General features: G+C 36.6%; 1 protein-coding gene across 4 annotated transcripts in view; it reads right to left on the minus strand.

The window, feature by feature from the left end:
• Positions 1–546: 546 nt before the first annotated feature.
• Positions 547–23608, minus strand: part of WASF1 (WASP family member 1) — an 89732-nt gene continuing 66670 nt past the window's right edge. For 3 of the 4 annotated variants that reach the window (XM_034060696.1, XM_034060695.1, XM_034060697.1), the window contains 7 exons: positions 17042–17176; positions 8308–8461; positions 7524–7641; positions 6572–6744; positions 4338–4517; positions 2286–2923; positions 547–1453 (listed from right to left, as the gene is read on the minus strand). In XM_034060696.1, coding sequence (XP_033916587.1) covers positions 1296–1453; positions 2286–2923; positions 4338–4517; positions 6572–6744; positions 7524–7641; positions 8308–8461; positions 17042–17176 — 1556 coding nt within the window. In that variant the 3' untranslated portion in view covers positions 547–1295. The remainder of the gene's footprint in view (positions 1454–2285; positions 2924–4337; positions 4518–6571; positions 6745–7523; positions 7642–8307; positions 8462–17041; positions 17177–23608) is intronic. The other variant, XM_034060699.1, reaches the window with a different exon arrangement.

The raw sequence follows: 23608 nt of genomic DNA on the forward strand, positions 1-23608 counted from the left end.
ACTCCCACACTTTCCTTCTCAATAGGCTTTTGACTGTGGGCTGACTTGGAGGAATTATTCCAGAGAAGGGAAACACAAAGCCCTGCACAACATGCAGTACTGCTAGACAGCACTTAAAAAATGACTCTGCAGTATCACCCATGTTGTCATCTTTCATTGGCCATGATTTTGGCTGCTGCTTTTCCCCTTCTCAAGATACACTGATGGTTAAGTTTTTTATAAAAAAAAAACCCAACCCTAAATTCTATAAGCCACAAACTACAATTTTTTTTTTTTTGGGGGGGGTGTTCTTTATTCTTTTTTGTTTGTTTTTTTGCTTACAAATCACAGTAAGATTTCTGCTCTTTTTTTGGGAGGGTGTTTTTTTTGGTAGATACGCCTACAGGTATAATGTGATGATAGATGCTTTCTTATTTAATATGGATCCTTGGGTAAGCAAAGAATGTTTATTGTAACTTTGTAGACCACAGATTAAATCTTTGAAATGCAAGGATCACCCACGTATACCAGTGAAAAGCAGGCTCCATTGAAAATGCAACAACCAGGAACATTTAAAATGAACCATTTATTAAACCAAACTGTTATTTTAACAGTTACATAAGTTACACAGCATGTTTAAGTCAAAAGATTTCACAAGGAAAAAAAAATTAAACCTTTATTATGCAGGCAAAAATAGTACCACACAATATGTACCTGGGAGGGAAGGGGGGAAGGGGAATCTCTAAACGTTCAAATAAGGCCATAATTATTTAAAAACAACGATAAAACAATAATAAACCCCCAGAAGACCCATTTTCCTTTCAGTGTGTTCAGTGCTGCTAACTATATGTACTTTTAGTGTACAGATGTAATCGAGGCAGTGATATCTTGATAGCTAGGTTTAATGTTTTAAAACTCTATCAGAAGTGGAATAAGGCTCATTAGTACATACAGCTGCCCTTGGAATGTCAATCTCAGTTGCCTTCATTAACTTAAAATTCACAAAGTGCACAGTTAAGATATGCCAAAAAATTGAAACTGCTACTCTACCAACAGCTGCCCATGCTTAATACTTAGTGGTCTATTGGAACAAAGTATGTTCTTTCAAAAAAGATGTGTAAGAAAAGCCACTGTAAAACATTTAGTTTCAAAGATGCACTAGGAGCTTTTTGTAAACAGAAAAGTAGAAAAACATGGATTAATTATGTAAAGAAAAGAATACAAAAACCACTAGAAATGACCATCAAACTTTCAAAGAACAAGCACCACAATGGACATTAGCATTTGATTTTGCAGAGTACAGCAATGTAATAATTTTACTCTAACCAATCCACTTCATCGAATTCTGAATCATCTTCTGAATCGCTATATTCCACAGCAATGCGTCGAGAAAGTATAGTAGCAACATCATTCTCAATGCGCTCATGTTTAGCTTCTTGTTCACGTTGCTCTTCAACTTTGCGTAGCTGAATACCTGAAGAACATCAAATCACAAAGATGTTACTCTCCGCCTTTAGCATTATACAAAGTATTTAGCTCATGGTTCACACAACACTTTGCAAATGAAGGCTGAGGACACTGTCCACCTCAAGTTCTCTGTCAAGTTTTGAAAGAGAGGAATGTCACAACTGCAGTGGCAGGCCAGATGATCAATCCTTCTAGTATAATATCCTGCCTCATATTTTCCATTAAAAACACACCCACATTTTACTTTTTTCCACTGCCCCGCACCTCTGCCATTCCCTTGCACTCTGTCAGAGGGGCACCTTACAACATGAAGACAGCTTTACTACTGCATTGAGACATGTTAAGAATAGACACTTAACAGCTTTAAGTCTTAAACGATTTCTGAATGTCATTTTTATGTGCTTGTAAAACACTGATATGTGATCAAAATTCCAATGCCAATGGGTCTGTTCTTTTATCTAACAGTCTGTGAGATACAATGTTGTTGTCTATTATGTAATCTGTAGGTTATCAGTAATAGTGCATTTTTAGGTAAACAGAAATGAAGAGATAATCTACACAGATCATCTATGAACACATGTACTTTTTTTTTTCTAAAATCTAACTTCCACAGAGAACCAGTTTTGCATCCAAACTAAACATCTGATAAGCACAATTACAAAGTGCAAAAATCTGTCTACTTGGCATTGCACACGCTGTAGAGAATAGAAAGCAGAAACAGACTTAAGATGCATTTTTCTAACTTCTTACACATGTGAAATATTATATCTCTCAAAGCTAATGTGTACTTAGGAAGTGGCTGAGACCATTCCTTTTGCCCCTTAATAGCCAAATCTTACCTTTCCGTATTGCTTCCAGCAGAACACTTCTAGCATCACTGATTACAGGAAGAGTTGAAGGATGGCGTTTGGGTTCAGGTGTAGGAATCACTTGGGATGGTGGAGATGGGGGCATTAAGGGGGCATGAGGGCCAGGGACAATGGTTGTAGCAGGAGGGTGCAGAACAGGAGGAGGGTGAGAAAGAGCTGCAACTGTGACAGGAGAAGAGGGTCGAATGCCAGGAGGTGGCAAGGGAGGAGGTGGTGGTGGTGGAGGAAGTCCCTGTACTTCAGGTTGTGGAGGACCTGGGTGAACCGGTACAGCTTCACACACCTGGGCAGCTCTAGTGACAGGAGGAGAGGGTTGTGCTAGGGGAGGAGCAATTGGAGGTGGCGCTGGATGTAGGACTCCAGGAGCTATCTGGAGAGGAGCTGGTGGAGGTGGCACAGCTGGGGCCTGCAGAGCAGCTGTGGGAGGAGGTGGAGGAGGTGGAACTGGGGGTGGAGGAGTGGAAGTCATTGCAGCTCTTAGTGAAGAAGTTGACAAAGCAGATGGAAGAGGTGGTGGCGGTGGAGGAGGAGGAGTGGGGCTCACAAACACTGGTGTTCTGCCTGCTGCTGGTGACTGCGGACGATTTTCTACCAAGCCAGTCGCAGAACTGAAAAACAGAACAACAGGACAGTTATTAGATCTGGAGAGTGTAAAAAAATTACAGAAACAAACACTACAAAGTAGTAGATTCATTTCTACAACTTAAGAATATTGAATGCTGGGCATTAAAGGGCATTAAAGAGCATTACATACTATGATGATTTCAAGGTATTTATACCAAAGTATTTAAACCATATAGAAGGATGATTTCAAGGTATTTATACCAAGGTATTTATACCATATAGAAAGAAATCTAACTTTCAGTATGGAATATACATCAATCTTCTAATAGGCTTTTGCTCAAATTCAGCTATTGATTGAGCTTATGCTCTTATGCAAACCTGCATCTTTACCATACTATACTAGTGTAATTCTCCCCTCCCATCTCTAAATAAGTCCAAATATTTTTTCTGAAGTAAGGGAACTGGTGGTTGATTAATTGCTTTGATACACAGAAATTTAAAAACAGAACAGTACGGGCAATGAGGATGAGTTACATTCAAAATACATATTTTAAGGTTTGAGGACAATATGAGTGCAGCTAACATCCAAGGTCACCAATTCTGTGTACAGACAGGTATATTTATGTGCTAGATACTCATAGTGCAATGAGTACGTGAATTGGAGAAAACAAAAGGGAATAGTAGAATTATTTTCTTGAAAGACCATTAAAGGATTTCTTTCAGCTGCTGTGGAAAATTAATCTAGAGTTACGCATTTCTTTGTATAATCTTCTGAACAGTAAAAAGACATTCTTTCTAACACATCTTGCTGATTGCAACAACCGTGTCTGAATTAACTGTCCTCTACTCCGAGCTCTAAGTACCTGACCATAAAGTAAAATTTTGGGTATAAAACAGCAGGGGAGTGACAACCACAGCCTCAGTCTAGAAAATACTTTAACTATGTATCCACTCCTGGAAAGGCACAGAAAAATAAATAAAAAAAAAGAACATTAAGGAGAACTAAAAAAATTAAAGGCATTTGCAATTTAGCAAATATGATGAATATACAGTTTTGACAGCTGACTGTTTTACAGGGAGATATGCTTCCTTTCACATGGGTTGCAACGTAAATCTATTGTACAAATTTCAGATTTTCAATTCAAAAATACCAAAGCTGTATCCTGAGATTCTGACATCTTTCACAGAAACATTTTCCATGCAGTTATTTGTCTTGCCATGTAGCTCAGAAGGTGACAGTCTCAACATTAATGGCAAGGTCTCCACAATGGCACCATAAGGGGTTTAGATGCTGACATTTCTCTCCAACTCCTGCATGGGCCTGCAGCTGCCGATGTGTCAGGGCTGTCAACTGACTGCCCCGAGGACGTGTGTCCTGCCTGAGCTGCATGGGAATAATACTAATGACTATTAGTGGGGTGGTGGAAAACTAAAACTCCCCAATAAATCTGCATGTACCTAACGCAAGGAGGCACAGGTTTCACATCTCCTGCTCCATGCATTGGAGGTGGCGGTGGTGGTTCATGTGGTCTGACCAACACTCGCTCCTCGGCTCTGTTCAGAAGTTCAGTCATCTGGCTGTATGGTAATGCAGAAAGTGAATATGATCCATCCATATGGTCCACATATGCTTGGGATCTGTAGGAAAACAGTAAAAAATGACCCAGTGTAACCTTTAGTAAAAGCAAGTATTAGCGCCCTGAGCTACTGTTCAATACTTCAGTTTGATTTCTGAATTCAAGTATCTTCTCTGCATCAATGCTGCATATTGTACTTCACGGTTTTTTAATAATTTATCCCACTTTCCATGCTATTGCTTCTAGCAGCTCAAGAGTTTAATGATTTTGACAGGTATATCACACAACTTCTACAGTATGTGTGTGATCTTAGTGTTTATTAGTCACACTATTTTGAGTTAAGTAAATACAGCAATACAATCAGAAGTATACATATACCAGAGTCTGTCATGAAACAGACATTACACTCATTAATTGTTTCTTCTCCTCAATCCCTATATATATGCAACTGTATTCTTTTGTAATATTCATGAAACACCCATCAATGTTAGATCAGTAAAATTAACAACTGAATAATTATCTGAACTTCTGTCAGAAGATATAGGGAAAACTCAGTACTTCAGACCTAATACTTTATAGCTATGTAATGGATATAAGGAAGATAATCTATTATTGAATAGTAGTAGCAAATAAAGATGATTTAACTTTCTTGTTAATGACAACTTTTGAAACACATCAAGTCCTGATCAGTGAGGAAATTCTCATCAAACACACAGATTTCAAAAAGATTTCTCTTTGCAAAAAGTAAGGTAATACTCTACATTTCCATACACTGCCACCACCATAGTATTTAGGTCTATTAAATTCTTCAGTGGCAAAGTTTTTACTCTATTATTCAAAACCATTGTGCTGTACTGCATCTGAACAACCTGCTCTGCACATGGAGTAGACTACATCATAAATGTGTCAGTACTGAGACAATCAAGTTTTCAGACAGGGTCCTGGACATAAAAGGATTCCTGCAACAAGTATGGGGAATCTGCAACATGTATGTATCCTGCAACACTATATATGGAATAGCACAACAGAAGGACAGGGGGAAAGCATATGTTTCTGCCAACAGGGTGACATAGCAGCTTACAAAGATAAAATACTATGAAGTTGTTTCCATTAAAATGCCTGTAACCGCAACTTGAGTTGTACCCTATTGAGTGAAATGCACTGAGACCAGTTCACTTTCTGAATTGAGCTGAGTTTTCTATGAGCAGGTTTTCCCATTTTTCAGACAGCAAACCTAAAGCTGTCATAATTATCCACTGTCACTATTAAGTTAGTTCAAAGGCCTCACAAAGCTAAATGAAATACTCTCTTAGGGTGCGCTTTTGGCCAGCAAAGGATAAGGGAAAAATATAACTTTTTTGGAGGACAATGAATACTTTTGAATTAAAAAAAAACCCAAAAAAAACAAACCAACCAACCAACCCTCAAAAACATACCCCCAAGACTCCTGTATTACTTGTCTGCCCTCTTGCCTATCAGACATTTCTTGGCTGGTAAAATGGACTTGGTTTTGCACAAACACCAGAAGCATAAACACAGCAGGTGTTTACCATGTGAAATGCTACTTTTAGCCACCAGCAAATATGTGCTGTGAAATGAGAATCCAACAGGTTGCATTTTGTAATAGACTATAAGCAGAAATGTCAATCAAATCTTGGATTTGTTCAAGAGTAAAGAGAAGCTCAGCATTCTCATTTGAGTTCCAAGTAGACGTTTGTTCACATCACACCCACCATATAGTCTTGGCAGTGTCTGCTGAACTAAAATCAAGAGACTGGAATAACAGGCATTTTGTAGGTCAAGACTAGAATGTTGTGACACACCTGGGTGCAAGCCTGCAACAGTGACACTACACCTTCCTCAAAATGCAGACAACACATCCTCAAGGATACAACGAAATCCAAGAATACACACTACTATAAAAAATAACAATATAGCAATTACTTCTTTACAGACACAGTAAGTATTTTAAAATTGCAGTTTGAGCTAAATCAGTGATTTCCAGTACATCTCAAGAATAGCAGTAACATCCCACCGTTTACCATTTTTCAAACTTGTTCACCATGCTGTATGAGTATCTGTACTTAATAAAGGATAGAAATAATAAAAAGGAACCTTGATTCAAAATGTGAAGCTGGGCCATTAGCAACTTCAGTGTGCTTATGTAAGAGGTTAGCATCGTCTTCCGCAAGCTCCGGGCCTTGGGCTAACTTCTGCCACTCTCTCCGTCTGTCATGAGGTGCCCGTGGCACTTTTTCTGGTTCATGAGGGCGATCCAGATTTTTCTGCTGTAGGAGAGTTGTGCAAACAAAACTGACAGCTAAGACAGTGCTTTTTAATTAGCTGCATTTAAACATTTGCCTCAAAATAATGAAAACCAATCCCAATTCAAGTGCAAGAAAAATTTACTTTCAGTCTAAATATATGTAAAGCAAAATGACTTGTAAAAAACCTCAGTGTAGTGGAAAATTAGCTGAATAATACAGAGAAAAATAACTGTATAAGTAGGTTTTTATTCTAAGTCTGAAAGAATAAGTCTGACACCTTTACTGTCTCTGTGTCTGAAATGTACAGAATAATGGCAAAACAAAAAAGTAGATTCCCTTTGCAAAAGCATTTGTATGATTTTCAAAAATATAAACAATGTTCTATTCCTATTATTTTTTTAGAGGAAACATACCTATTAGAATGTTGTTCAAGCTTTTTCACCTGTAAGATTTTCAGAATGTTGCATTACAAAAAAAGGTTCCACTGAAATTCTTTATTCTTGCTGTATTACTCCTTTCTGAGTAATTGCTAGAAAACTTAAAAGGTTTTGGCAAGCCTGATGTTATTCACATTAGGACAGCATGAAAGCTCTAGGCCCCTCTATATTATTTTACTAATTATTAAATATTTCTTTCTTAAAGTTGACAGAAATGAATGAATACAAGTAGCTTTCTTAGAATGAAGATGACTCTTTACAGTTGGGATTGTTATTAATTACATAACCCAAAAAGTGTTACATGTGCAAGCAAATTCTTCCAAGGAAGAAACACCAGAAGCTACAGAAAACTAACATACGTACCTTTTGCTTCCTCTTTTCTTTTCTTTTGTCCTCGGTGTCCTGCAACATTTTTTCCTTCCACAGATCAAAGAAGTATGAAGGATTTGTATAAAACTTCAAACCCTCTTTTCCATCATCCCTGAAATACAGTGATGCAAGCACAGCATATTATTTATTGGACAACACATGAATCGAAATTAAGGCAAAGGCCTAGTATCTCAGACTCTGAAATATTTTACTGAAGAACAGTAAAAAGATGAACATTGACCTCGTGTGGCATTATTCTTTACTAGCTTTCCCTCTATTCAAGGTCCTGGTTTTAGAAAAGTAACTTTAATGTAACCTGCAGATAAAAAGAGAGTATCACGAATCAGAGAACTCCCATTCCAGTGACTCAAATCTTACTCTTAAAACAATGAGTGAATTTGTGTGGCTGCTCTTGTTCCAACTAATGGTTTAAATTAACTTTGGGACAGCAAACAACATTTGCATTAAAGAGCTTTCTTTCTATATGCTTAACTGCTTATTTTCTTCGCTTTGCATCCAAGAGCACCACACAGCTCAATAAATACAGGCAATAACAATGTCTTTTTCTTACCATTGTTATGCTGGGGTGAAGTGTGAGTAAAGTTTTAATGCTTATAATGTCTTCTGCTGCTTGTATTGCTCCAGCACCTTTACAGTTTTCTAGCCTAGCTCCTTAAATATTCAAGTGCTAATCAACATGAGCAATGTGCCTGGATGTAGCATCTCTATCACATAAAATAAGCTAGAAATTAGTTTAGATTCATGTTATTTTACTAACCTGTAAGGGGTGAGAATGTTAAGTGGAGGAGGCTGTTCACAAATGTCATAAGTTTCTTGCAAAGGAATAGGCAGCGTTTTCCGGTCAAATAGCTGTTGATCTTGAATTGTGGAACTCCGGAAAGCCTTCCTCATTGTAATGTCCTGCAGTGACACTGAAAGGGAACATTCCCATTAAAAAAAACCCATCATAAATGGCTTATTAGTTGGATTAATCTCGAACTGCTTAATACTGACTAGATTATAAATATTAAGCATTGCTACTAATATCTTACACATTTTACAGCAGATATAAATTCATCTAGCACCACTATCAGGGCAAGATACTGTCAGATTACATCAAAACATGCTTTTAATGGTCTATCACATTATCCTCCATTTAGCTTCATAGGAAATTTTTGCTTACATGGATAGGTATCAGAGCTCTGTCTCCCCAGAGTAGTTCAACACATTGCTTGCTGTAGCTATAAAATATTATTCTGTAGTTCAGAAGTACCTAACAACATTTACTAACTCCTTTTCACAATTCTTTTGGTAATAAAAAGTTACTCTCTATCTTGAGGTATAGATTTTACCTTTACGCTACCAGCAAGCTAAACTTTGCATTCCTTACACATGGGTAGCAGTTCCACTGATGGCCCACTGAGTTGTCAAACCAGCAGATCACTTAAGCTTATGCTACTGCTATCAGTGAGTTTGAATGGGAGGTGATACTATGTTCCAGCACACGAAACTAGTCAAACGCTGGTTTTTAATCAGACTGTTTAATAAAGATGAGTCTTCTCTGTTCAATTCAGGTGAGACACTTTTGAGTTTTTAAGCACAGTAGTTAGGAATATTTTTATATGTTTATTTTATACAAACAGGCTGGCAGTAGTGCTACTTTATTCAAGATGAGAGGACAACATCCCCTCTCTCCCATATCACTGGGGCCTTCATCAACAATTTTTTAAGAGAGTGCATCTGTTTAAGCTGAAAGCTACATTTTACTCTGATTCCCATAACATACACATGTACACACAGAGCTAGATTTCTATTGTATGATCACAAAGTGGCAGAAGGCAGGATTTTTTTCCAGAGGGCTTGCATTTCATGGAATGTTCTATCTTCTTACCTAAGCATATTGGCAACATCATTTGTGAGGCTAAAGATGGGATTTATTTGATTTTCAGCTTTTGAAGTTTATTACTGTTGGCAAGGTTTTGTGTTTATGGAGAAGTTTCCTCCTTTTTACCCTAAGGTTCTATTTCATTACAATGTCTTTAATTCTTTTAAATACCTTTAATTAGCTTATCAGAAGTCTTTTTAAGTATGTGAAAGGAGTATTATATGAATATCAGCCAGAAGTCTCAATTTCTCCAGGTATTTTTGCACTCATAAATAACCCTACATATTTAGCACCTGTCATGAAGTACAGGTTATTCACAACTAGAAGAAGCAGGTTTTACCTCATCTAAAACCCTAGTCTTAGATTCTTTTGTACTTCAGCTGTTTTACCTTCAGGTTGTTGTTTTTACAAATCTTACCAAATGTACTTGTTCAGAGTTGCTTGGTAATCCTGCAAGTCTTTAAAGTGACTGTCACTTACTAGAGACTATGCCAACAAAAATGAAAGTTAGTATACTTCTCTTTGAACCTGTGTGCATTCTTAAGGCAATGAAGCAAATTAACTTAAATACAGTTATTTTAATATTAAAATGCTCACAGAGTATGTGACACCGTGTTATTGAGACCTATATTGTTCTATTAACTCTTTATTAGCACTCCTTATTCTCTTCAGGGTGGTGAGGTTGCCCAGAGAAACTGTGGCTGCCCCATCCCTGGAAATATTCAAGGCCAGGTTGAATGAGGCTTTGAGCAACCTGGTCTAGTGGAAGGTGTCACTGCCCAGGGTAGGGAGGTTGGAACAAGATATCTTTAAGGTGCCTTCTAACCCAAACCATTCCATTACTCAAACAGAGCCAGTCTAATTCATAATATCAATTTTCTTGTTTAAATCTCCACTTTCTGAAAGCATATACAAGGGGAGTAACACACCTGAGGATAATCAACCAACTCCCAACAGTAAGTGTAGATCACTTTATTTCTAAAACCAAGCTACAAAAAAAAGGTCTTCATAGAAAACATATGCTGTAGAATTTCAAACAGCTAACAGTATTTGTTGCACTGATATCTAAACACTGGTATTCACTGAAAAGCATGCCATTATTTCCAAACAACTGACTACATTAGGACATTGTTAAGTGAGAGGACATGGCACACGAAATGCTGAGAATCATGATACTGATATAACTCGCATACACACAGGGATCAGGTAAATCCCATACTGCAAGCACAATGTAATCCTGGGCTGTGCATGGTTTGGCTTACAAAACCATTTGTTTAACTTGCCAGCTGGCTGAGAAACACAAGCCCTCTGTGGCTTGCTACCTCAGGGGGCAGAATATGTGAAAACCTGGCGGGTCATCCCTGGCACAGCAAGAGGACAAACTGGATGTAGGAATTCAAGTGTGAGAAGAGACAAGACACTGAAGGAGAAGTTGGAAATGCTGCAGGCATTGGACTTGATGCTGATACATTTAAGCTTCAAGTTGCCTAATTCTTAACTAGCACCAGAACCTTTCCATAGTCCAAGATTCTAAATTTCATACAATACTTCCTCCTGAAAGTCCATCTGCTACACTGCTTGTGTTTACTGCAATGAATGAAAAAGTGAGTCATGTGATTTTCTTAAATGTTGAGATGTTCACAATTTAAGTTAAAAACTAATTCGACAAACTGAATAAATGCCATTTTATCTTTCCTGTGTCTGTTGTTTGGATTGTATGAAAAAACGTATTATAGCAGCCAGTCCAACTTTCTGTACACAGCAATATTTTCTACATAATTAAAAATTATCTGTCTTTCTGTCAGAAAGCTAAACTACCAACCTTTTGTACATTTGGTTTTGAAAAAAGTTGCCAGTATGCTTTTATTTGTAATCAGCAATTAACTGGGGGAAAAAAAATCCTTAAATTGCAAGCTACAATAACTGGGTTTCTTCTGCCTGAACTACAAATTAAATTAAAGAGCACATTTGTAATATATATACATAATAACATTTTACTTCCTGTTAAACCTCTCACTAAACTGCAACCCCCGATTTGTAGTAAAAGTCAGGAATGGAGCACATCAGCATACTGATAGAAAGTAGCTACTTTTACATTTCAAGGATATTAAAAGTTACATTTTACTTTGCCTCATCAGATGAAAAAACATGGCTAATAGATTTTTTTTATTATTCTTTTAAACTCACTCCAATGTACAATTTATGAAGAAGTTCTAGGCTGAAAATTACAGTTCTCCTAAAGCTGGCAAATGAAGAAATTATGTATATTCCTTTTAAAATCAAGTGCTCTCAACACTTTGCTGCCAGAATTTCATCCTGACAAGTTTTAAGACCATGACATCTTGTATGCCACAGCTATGACCTCGTGCAGAACTGAATGACCACAGGAAATTATATACAACTCAATGGACTCAGTTGTCCACAGTTCCCTTTCTCTGTTCAAAATTTTGCCCAGTGATTTAAAAAGTGCAGGGAAGGAAGAATCACAGAATCATAGAATAGTTAGGGTTGGAAAGGACCTTAAGATCATCTAGTTCCAGAATGACAGTATCAAATTAGCAAATTTGTCATAAGATTCCAATTAAAGGTAATTAACTGGGGGGTTGTTTGAAAATTCCCTTCAGATAAATATTTCAGTTCCTGCAGGTGCTGTAATCTTGAAGTCTGATTTCCACATTTTATATTTTATCTTTTTTTAATGATTATCCACTTCAACAATGCCTACAAGCACACACATATTAGGTTTCCCTGCCATCAGAATACTTCTGCCTGATTGCTGCAGGTTTAATAGTTGCTAAGCAGAGTGTCTTCTTTTGCAGAACTGGAACCAACCCACTTTTAGGTTGTCCCTAACACAAGAAATTAAAATTTTATGAAATATCTATTTATAAAATTCCAAAAGAGCTCAAGCAGTTTTTGGATAGAGAATGTGTGTATCTTAATTACAGGTAAACAAAGAGAAGATGTAAATTTTAAGAGGACACATAAGCTGCTTTAAATGCAGCACATAGAACCAGAGAGCCCAGAGCAGCCCATTAGGGAAGATGTAAATCACCCAGCTGCATCAAGCAGTGTGGTGAGTCTCAACAGAACTGCCACATTATTTAACAAATGACATTTTGTCCAGATCCTTCTTCATCCATACAAAATACAAATTATGCTATCATGGCTTTACCACTGAGCTATTAAGCCTTGGACACACTAATTTAAAACTGATTTACTTAATAAATTACCCATAAATTGAATCGAGTGATAAGCAAATGGGAGAAAAGGCATGGAGAGCAGTTGGGGCTTAGCCCATCTGCACAGATCTTTGAAAGGGAGGCATACTCAAATCCAACATTCATTAGATGGAGATGTGCCAGGAAAAGTGACCTTCTATACGACTGAACCATCTTTATATGACCTTGGGGGATAAAAATTCTTATGAATGAACTGACAGTAGTGCTATTCTCCATATTAAGATATTACATGTGGAGGTCATGATCTAATTTTCATGTGCTCCTTGTTCATAACTTAAGATTACATTTATACCAAATCACGAAATTCCTCTTCAGAGGCTAGAGACAGTAAGTGAGCTGGCCCCTTAAAATGGGATCTACTACCCTCTCCTTGTAAGTCTCATAATAGGTAGAGTATCCTAATTGGAAAGTTGACTGAGTCTCCCATTTTCAGCAGTATACAGAGCACAATTAGCTGTCAATGGTTTCTCCCCATCTGATGCCACCTTTTTTGCCTATAGCAAAATGTAGAATTTCTCTTTACCATTAATCCAGCAAAACTTCTGAAATACTATATTTCTTATGACTAAGCAACATTTTTAGAATGATTAGGGAAAAAAAAGCACATGTATTCAAAGCCAGAAGCCCACTGAAATACAAATCACAACACTGTTTGATTCCTGAAGCATGAAAGGCTGCTCACCCATAGCACTTCTGTCAGTAAGTTTTTTAAGCTGCTTGTCACAGTTACAACCGATATGCGGTAGAAATCAAGAACTTGATACCCTGCTGCTGAGATGAAAACCCTCTCCAGTTTGAGATTTAAATAGAATTAGGCAGTTCATATTACCAAACCACTAAAATAATACCAAAATAAGCACATAACTCTCAGTTTATGAATTCTCCTCTGCCATAATACCATTTATGTCTGAGTGATACACAACTGTTTTCTAATACTTCATTACACTGCACATCAGAGCTGTCCTGTGTATCAGCATTTCAAAAAAGCACAACATAAAGGCTAAAATGGATATTCTTTTAAAAAATGTAAAATGTATACAGAAAGGAAATTATTTCCTTGTAGTAGTACTTCAAGCTTAATGGCACAAATAAATGAAGCAAGAAAATGCTTTCCCAGTCCTAAAAAGACCGTAGATATGATAACTCTTGAATATATACAGACTAGTTACCTATACAATTGAAATAAAGGTCAGTTTATGGAAGGAAAGCAGAGGATATCTTTTTGTCTACATGCAAGTTTAGTATTTCTTCTGAGGGGAAAGAAACACATGTATATAAAAATAATAAAATATGTAAAAAATTATTACAATTCGAAATGAATAATTATGAGAAATCAAGAATTTTAAAACAGTATAATAAATTAAATAATTGAAAGAATGTTCATAGCAATTCTTCTATGACAGAAAGATTGTGCACTAGGAGTTAGCTCCTTTGGGATACAATCCTAACCTTGGTTTTATTGGTTTTATTATTTCAGAAAGATACTGTAATAATTAAAAATGAGAAAACACGCTGACTATTAAAAATATTCAGAGCTTTTTATTACTCTGACTTTACCAGAAACATCTTGTCAAGTATCTGCAACTTGTTCAATCAATCTGATTTGTGCTGGTTTTGTTCATGCCACTTAGCTTTAAATGAATCTTAATTTCCTCCTCTTGTGTAATGTCATGGGCCCAGAGGAACACATTAAAACTTCTGTTACTGCCTGCTGGCAAAGAACTACCAAATGAGACTCATTTTACAAGTACAGCCTATTTCACACAAGCTGTTAGCTAAGTAGAAGTACTGAAATTTGTTTCATTCTTGCATGGAGGGTTAAGAAAGGTAAATCCAAATGTTTTCCCCACACCTTCGTATGTTAACATCCTCCAGCTATTTTAGCCCAGATCATGTTTAAAACAAAACAATCTGTGATGAATTTCTAAATTTTGAGCCCTGAACAGGAGAAACAGTTTCCTGATCCCTCACTTTTAAAGAAATAGAACATGAAATTTCCTTTCATCTCCTTTGTCTTCATCTGGTGACTCATTCTGGGCAGACGTTTGTGAATAAGGAACACTGGGTCAAGGACTGAATATTCTTAAGTTAATAAAGATAGCAATTTAATAGGTCCTGACTGAGGACTGCATGTGTTCCTCTAAAGTACTAGCAGTCACTGCTATTCTACACGTGGGAGACAGATCCAGGGTATCAGATTCAAGTCACACTTAACCACTTGATCAAGCAGACACCTTTTCAGCCTTGTTGTCTTTAACTGCGGTTTCTGTCCCTTTCTTTAGCTATACAGTTCAGTATACACAGTACTATGAAAAGTTACTGATCTGGTGCACTGGGGATTACATACTCTTTAAAAATATTTCTAGCAATTCTCTAACGTTATATAGTTATGGATATTTAGCACTGACACCTACAGCCAAACTTGTCAATGGCCATTTACACAGGAACGTACAATTTTTCACCTTGCTACCCTGTAACATCCTCAGATGCTTTAACTCAATGACTTAAAACAATCTCTCAATTTTCCTGAAATGTGAATGGCTGCCATACTAGAAATGCTACATCAACATATATCCCACTTTGATTTAAACTAAAAAACAAGGCTGTCATGGCTAAATACAGAAATGACATTAACACTCTGGAATATTACAGCTATTACAAGATGACAATTGTTAACAACTTGTTACTGTTTATAGAAAAGATTTTTGTGGTTATCCAATCATAGTAAACATGGTATTCTATTGGTGTCCCTATTTCAGCTGGGATAGAGTTCATTTTCTTCCTAGTAGCTGGTACAGTGCTGGGTTTGGATTTAGTCTGAGAATAATGTTGATAACACACCGATGTTTTAGCTGTTGCTGAGCAGTGTTTACACTAAGTCAAGGATTTTTCAGCTTGTCACCTCACCCCACCAGCGAGTAGACTGGGGATACACAAGAAGCTGGGAGGAGATCCAGCCAGGACAGCTGACACCAAATGACCAGAGGGATATTCCACACCATATAGTGGCATGCTCAGTATACAAACTCAGGGGAAAGCCAGGTAGAGGCCGCTGCTCAGGGACTGGCTGGGCATTGGTCAGCAGCAGATAAGCAACTGCATTGTGCATCACTTGTTTCTATATTCTTATTCTTATTATTTTCCTTTCCTTTTCTGTCCTATTAAACTGCCTTTATCTGAACCCACAGATTTTTTTTTTTTGCCCACTTTCCTCCCCCCTCACATGAGGTGTAGGGGGGAGTGAGCAAGTGGCTGTGTGGTGTATAACTGCCCACTGGGTTAAACCACAGCAATTTGCAAAAGAGGTGTATGTACATGATTTATGCTCACTTATCAAGAGACTTGGAAAATCCCATTAATGTAAGAATTCCCCTGGGCAAGTCACTATTTCATGGAAAATCTACTAGCTGCGAAGAGCTGTCTTTTGAAACCTGCTCTAAAATTAATGTCATGCAAAATACAAAATCAAAACTTCCTTAACTAAATTTTGTTATTAGCGAATTTCAACATACAGAAAGACAGCCTGAAGACCATGTTCCTGGTTTGACACTTAACTTTTCCTGAATGACATGCAACTATTATACCTAGACAGTTAGAACTGAAACAGCTTTCTATACTTTAAAATTGGATTGCACAAGTCTGAAGTTATTTTTCATTGACTGGATGTTTCTCTACTGTCCAGGCTTTCATCATATAGTCTAGAACACCCTCAAACTGTTTTAGGTTACAAGACCTTTCATAATTCCATATGTAACCAACAGATATCCAGGAAGGCAAAAAAGCTTCATGGGATTTATGTAAATTTATGTAAATTAGGTGGTCAATGTTCCTGCAGTCATCACAAAGCCTACATATCATTGAAATCCCATACAAATTTTATCTTATTGGCATGAGACACACCTGACTGACTTTCAGCACTACTTGTTTTGTCAGTGCTAACCAGTACTTATAGTTCTTAAAGCAATTTAGGGAGACTCCAAGGGGACATACAGCATCAATGGAGCTGTACAACTATAACTTCATAAGTTGCAGTAAATAAGATGGTAACAAATTAAATGCAAAAACCCAACGTAGCAAATGGTTACATCCCATGGAAATTAACAGGAAGGGTAAAAAAGAGTAAAGACTTATCTCCAAGCATTCAAACAATGTATTATTAATACTAAATTCATTGGTAACAGTACTGTTCAGTAACCATGAAAATGTTCAGCTCAGAAAGATGCTCAAGACTATAAAAGAAACCTGTAGCAGAAATACAAACAGACCTCTCTCTCCTGATGCTTTGCTCTGTGTTCTTATAAATGAAACTATTATTATTTCCATTTCAGGTATCAGTGATGTCTGGTGAGGAAAATAAGAAAAATTCAATTCAGGAGTTAACTCACATTCCTCTTCCTTTGGATCAAGCTGTGTAACACTGACAGATAAGCGATCTACACGTTCTTGTAAGGAGTTGACTCTAAATGAGAAACTGTGTGCTTCATTGAAAAGTTCACCAAATATATCTTCAGCATATTTACCTGAAATTAAAAAAATAAATAAAAAAATCAACCATACCTCAAGACAGCCAAATGAGTTTGCCCTGAAAGAGATTTCTATTTCAAGCGAGTAAATCAAAGATGCATTAGTATCACTTGTAACAACCTGTACTTACTGAACCTATTAAGAGTGCTTCAGAAAAGTGAAATTACTTTAAAAATGTAATTCACTAACAGAAAGATTACTAAACTTTTAATACACATTTACTACAAAATTAATGTACTTCAGATAATATATTCATATTATTCATTTTAATTAGACAACTCATGTAATATTCAGACATGCAAATTAATATTAAAATAAAGTATAAAATTTAATGCATAGAATTAAAAGCAAATTGCAGGTCTCTAAAATCTCATAATTTCTCTTTAATAGGTGTGTTTTAAGACTACAGTTTGTTTTATCTATACCATTTTATCAGGTTTATCATTCACTTACCTCATTAATAAGCTCCAATTGCAAATATCTGACTCAAAAATCTTTCATATGGTGCATACAGCCACAAACATGCTGCCAGGAATAATCTGCAGATACTTATGAACACTAACCCTCAATGGGAAATAAAAAATACCCTGTTGTTTTTTTAGTGTTATATGAAAACGCCAAACGTAACGTCTCTACCTACATGTCTGTTGGCAGTCTCTTTATTTAGCCTGAAACGTATTTTAACTAAATGCTTTTCCAAGCAAAGCAAGATGTTTGCTTTTACAGAAGAATACTACATGTGAATGTATATACATATACAACATTTATAATGCAGTATTTATTAATGTTGCCATCTCTGTGTGCATTCTACATCAATTCTATTTCATTTTTTACTAGATTACCAAAGGCATGATTATGGGTGATAACACTGAACACAGTGTCACAAACTCAAATAAGTAAAAAAAGAAACCAAACCAACCTGATTTACTGTATTCGCAAAACTTGCTTAGTTGACCAGAAATGTACCAAAACTTGTCATTTTCAAAAGGCAAATCATATTACCTCCCATATTACTAGTTGCTCTTCTTAGTCCCTCATACTGGCTTTTTATTAACAGAGCACAGGGTTTTGTTTGGTTTTTTTTAATGTAAATAAGAGGATCTATTATTATTTTAAATTAAGGAATATGTTATTCACCTTATTCTTTTCACAAGTTTTTAACTTGTCTCAAAGGGCTCTATTTACAACTAACCCTTCAGTAAGAAAAGGGATACAGAAATGCAGCTCCCCCTGGTGTCAGTCAATGTCCTTTTTTGTGACAGTCAAATAGATGTCAGAAAAATGTTCAAAAAAGGCTTTCAAAACACATTCACTTCCTTGGGGGAAAGGACAACATGTCACTTCGAAGCCACTTTAAAACAGAGCTAAAACCAGAATACTAGCTAGTAGTTACTAGCCGAAAATAGAATGAAAATAATACTGCTCACTGCCTCCCTCATTTTTTAAATTGAAACTACCAAAATGTGCATGATCCATTCATCATCCATTCATGTTTATTACCACTGCAGTCAGTATACTATGGCTTATAAAATCTGAAAAAATGATCGACCTGTTTTACAGTTCTTTTCTTTCATCATTTGTTTCTCATAATTTACCTCCTGATTTTTCCCTATGTCTTAAACACTTGTCCAGCACTGGTATCTATGCACAAATGAAAAATTTCTAACTATCCAATACACTAATATGAAAGGATACTAAGGTAAAAGAAATGTTATTTCTGTCTTGCTCTGAGGGTCTAAGTATGTATAAGGTGGTGAAATCAACTACAATCACCACGTAAGGTTCTAAACTTCAGGCTAATTAAAGTGTGGCGGAGAGATGTTAAGATACCGTGTTGTACAAATTCCTAGAACCACACTAGCATGCAGCAGGATCAGGAAATAAATCAGCAGCATCCCCAAAACTCCTTAAATTCATTTGAACTACAGCATTCTTATGCTGTATTTGTTAACAAACCTTAAGGAAAGAGCATTTAAATTAATCATTTTAAAACAGCTGGACCAGTTATCACCAGATTTAGATACAGGCTCTCAGACAAGCAGTGGGACACGAGTTCTGATGCAGGACTTGTTGAAAAAGCCACTTCTTTACTATCCTTTTGCACTTTTAAAGAAAGAAGTTCCAAACTCTTCAACTGCACCTAAGCCTGGAACAGCATAATGAGAACCAGTTATGGCATCAGCAGCCTTAGGAACCACGGTCTAAATACTAAGTATCAATCCGAATAAATAAATTGAGTACCTAAAGTGCTCAATGCCATGAAACAACATCATTTTTGGGACATTCAAGAGGATGACTGGTAATCTCAGGCCAATGAAAGATGCATCAAGCAGGACAATCAGAATGAGATAATTACTCAAAGTTACCAGTAGTATTAATCTTCATTAATTTAGCCTTGACTAATCTGTTAGACTGCTGGAGCTTGGGGAGGGGAAGGAACCTGAATAATGCATATATGAACAAACTTTAATATGACATATTTAGAATTGGAATTAAATTATAAAATACTTATATATTAAATATGAAATTATATTATAAAATGCAATGTATAATGAGGTGCTAAATCATTAAATTTAATAATATTGTTATTTTAATGTTAAAATAGTAAATGTGTTGATATATTGAAATATACAAACCTCAACTGTTATTACAGTTTAAAAATATAAGTTTGGAAATTTGATTAAAAAATAGAGATTGATAAAAATATCAGAAAAAATAAGCTTTCAGAATTCAGCCTGTTACTCACCTAAATGCTATAATTCCTTGATTTCTACTATCTCCATCCCATTCACATACTAAACAGTATTTTTGCCCAGTACAGTTTCTAAAAAATAGAAGCACTGAACAAAAGCAGCCATAAAACCTGTCTTGTGTCCTGCTGTACAACCCCTTCCCAATATACTTACACTACGAAAAATTACATTATTCACTACACAATAGTTCCTTCCTACACAATATAATGTGCATACTAGAAAACATTCTTTCAGGATAATTAGTTACCACATAAGCTACTAACAATATATACCAGTGTCCCTTTATAAAAAAAAACCAAGAAAGTTATTCTAATTCAATTAATACATTTTTCCTCCTCCATTAATTCTGACACATAATTTACCATATCCATTGCCTGCTGATTTAGCTTCAGAACTTCGCTACATCAATTTTATTTAATTTAGTAAAAATCTAGGTATATCTGGGTTTCACTTGAAACTCCTGGTTTGTTTCTCATCAGATCATTTCCTAGCCACCGAGCTGAGCAATTGAAATGGACTGAAAGCCAGGAGACTGAACTGTCCCCCAGGCTTGGAGATAAGAACCTTGATAGATCCTTGAGAACTTCAGTGACTACGGCTGAGCAAGATCTGAAGAACAAAACACTAAATATAGTTCAAGGATGCTCATTAGGAACCTAACATTAGGAAGGTGTAAGGGCAATCCACAAGGACTGGATTCGAGGACTACAGCAATATCAGAGTACTGAAGAGGCAATTTCGGTCCTTTAGCCAACAAAACTGTACCAGACATTTATCAGACAACCTTATCAGGCTATCATAAATACCAAATAAACTGTTAAAGGTCACCTGTGGAGCAGGTCTGATGCTTCTTGTTGACAACCAAGAAGAAAATGAGCCTTCAAAAGTCCCCAGTCCTGGAAGTCTGAGATATCATTTCTTATCTCCCACTTGAGGATACCATCAAGTAAACTGGCCAAGATTATCCAGGTATTCAGAAATCTGCCAAAGAGACTGCTGAGAGCTGAACCTGATGCTGAAGGTACTGGTCCTAAAGATTATTTCACAGGGAAATCTTGCTCTTCCTTTTTTAATATCACCTGAATTCACTGCTCTACGGAGGCAAGGAATTAATTACAGATAGGACTTCTTTCTGCTAATTCATGGTTGTTTTCCATGAGAAATCACAGACCATTTGCTCATCCCCTCATTATCATACAAGATAGACATGAAAGAGCTTCACACTTCCAATACTGCCACTGCTGGGACATCAAGAAATTAGGGAGAAGTCTTTGAGAGGATGGGGTGGTGTCTCTGAAGAGCTGAGTAAGCCTTCAGTTTTCAAGTCCATCACTTCCCTTAGCCCATGTGCTTAAGAACACCTTTTCTAGTGTTCTCTGGTAATTATAGTAATAAGGAAGAAAGGAGTGATTAAATAAATAACATCTACAGAGAATACTCAGTATGCTTGTGAGGACAGTGAAAAGGAGGATTCCCAGAGATTCTGCTGGTTCTGGAACACTGACTGAAGCTCTAGCTGGAGATCTGTAGAGATCTACCTCTGATAATGAAACATGCAGGGGCCTCACATGTGCTGAGATGTTGTCCAGACGGGATGAAGAGAGGGTGGTCTTTGAGCTGAAGAGGCCTGATTCTAAAGATCAGCTGCAGTCCAGATATGTTACTGCTAAATGTTTCTAGAGAAACATTTCCTGCTTATTGAATGTTAACACCTTAAGCCATAACAAACTGAAGGTTGTCCTGAGGTGAGAAAATGTCTCTCACAAGATAAGCCATGCTTAAAAACCCTCTAGGGGTTGGCATGGTAAGCAATAAATAAATAAATAAATATGGAAGTTAAAAGCACCTGAGAGGGGGAAAAAAAAAAGGAGAAATAATCTTGGAAAGTTACGGTTTCACTCCTGAAAACTAACAAATAAGGAGAGAGGAAAAGAAATAACTAGGAGAACTTGGTAAAAATAGGAAATAGTACAAAGAAAAGACAAAGAGGGGAAAGGCTACTGGAGGTTCAATATTAACTGAAAGTTGTTTTCACTAACATAAAAGGCACTTCAGCTTTGCAAACAAGAGTTATGCATCATTCTCTATACAGAGTTCAAAGAAAAAACAGGAAAAGACATCTTGCTATGACTGAATGAAAGTCCTGTTCTGAATATCTGCAATATAAATATTCATTAAAGGAACATACTCAAAAGAAGAAATGTTCTCCTCCCCAGATGGAGGTGTCAGAAACCAGGGATAAGAACAAACCCCATCAGTTACATTTCTTACGTGGCATTGAGATTCTGTGTACAGGGAACTAATGAATAAAAGAATAAGCAAGATTGGTCAATAGCTATGAACAAAATGAGGAGGTTGCATGCACAGAAGAGAACTATTTACCCATCTTCTAACAACGGCACAGCTGCACAGTGCTATCAGTTGTGTTTCATGTATGCTGTAATGCTGTAGACTGACATACACTAACATATGCCAACTCAGCACTGGTGTACTAATTACCTGTAATATTACTGAAAAAAATAGGTAAGTAATAATGCTTCTCCAAAGCAGATACAGTCAGCAACAAGAAATATAGGGAAGAATGGCAAGGATACTAAAACATCTGTTTCTGTTGTCCAGAGAGTTTTTGTTGCCACAGAGCTAAGTAAAGCTGTCAGAAGACAGAGCCTTTTATGAAGGTAGAAAAGACTGGGAACAGACAGGGGGAAAAAAAATACTGGCAATACTGTATGCTGTATCAAGACAGAGTGATAGGTTTTCATGCTCCACAGAGAAAGGCAAGGACTACCACTCAAAGGTGAAATACGTATTTCATTCTTTCTTCTCTACTTCTTTTAAAGGTCAAAAAAATTTATCAAACTGAGCAATTAAAAGCAACACATCAAATAAACTATGAAAAGATTGAGAATTTGTCTGGAGACACATAGCATACTGACATACATAACACTACTGCTGACATACATACGGATGTAAAGTTCTTTTCATTTTATATTAAAACACAGCAAAACAGAATTCCTGTCATTTAACAGGTACTGTTTCTGCATACCTATCCTATTTACACATAGTAACCAAGATCATAGTATCCAGGATCATAGATCCCAGTTCAGGTTGAAAAGACCGCCAGAAGTCACCTAGTCCAACACCCTGCTCAAAGCAGGTCCAATTAGCTCTAGCTGTTAACCTGTCCAGCCGAGTCATTAATAGCTCCAAGACTGGCGATCTAACGACTTAGATGAAAAACTCTACACTTAGCTTTACTCCATTATGTTTTTCAAGCTCCTTTAAAGTACTTGAGGCTCTAATTCCACCACAGCACCCTTTGTCCATATCATATCAAAAGGTTAAGAATGGTTGGCCTTGAGAGTCATAATGTCAAGAGATTAATCCTCTCTCTATTTGAAGGCCAGTAAGTGAAAAATTTGAGAGACAGAAATGACTATGTGCTAATTAGGTCAAAGATCATTCACTTCAATTTACATAACTTTACCATCAAAAGCAAAAGCAGCTTTAAAGAAAATGAAGCCCTACCAGCACACTCAGTCTGCAATTTAAATGCTGGTTTTCAAACATACACACAAACAAAAAGGGAGGCCTGCAGAGAAGCTGGTTGCCAGGTGACTGCTATGAAATCTTGCATGGTGGTTGTGACTCACAGGCAACTACTAAAATTTATTT

Source organism: Melopsittacus undulatus, chromosome 3 (assembly GCF_012275295.1).
Source record: "Melopsittacus undulatus isolate bMelUnd1 chromosome 3, bMelUnd1.mat.Z, whole genome shotgun sequence".
NCBI classification, from domain to species: domain Eukaryota; kingdom Metazoa; phylum Chordata; class Aves; order Psittaciformes; family Psittaculidae; genus Melopsittacus; species Melopsittacus undulatus.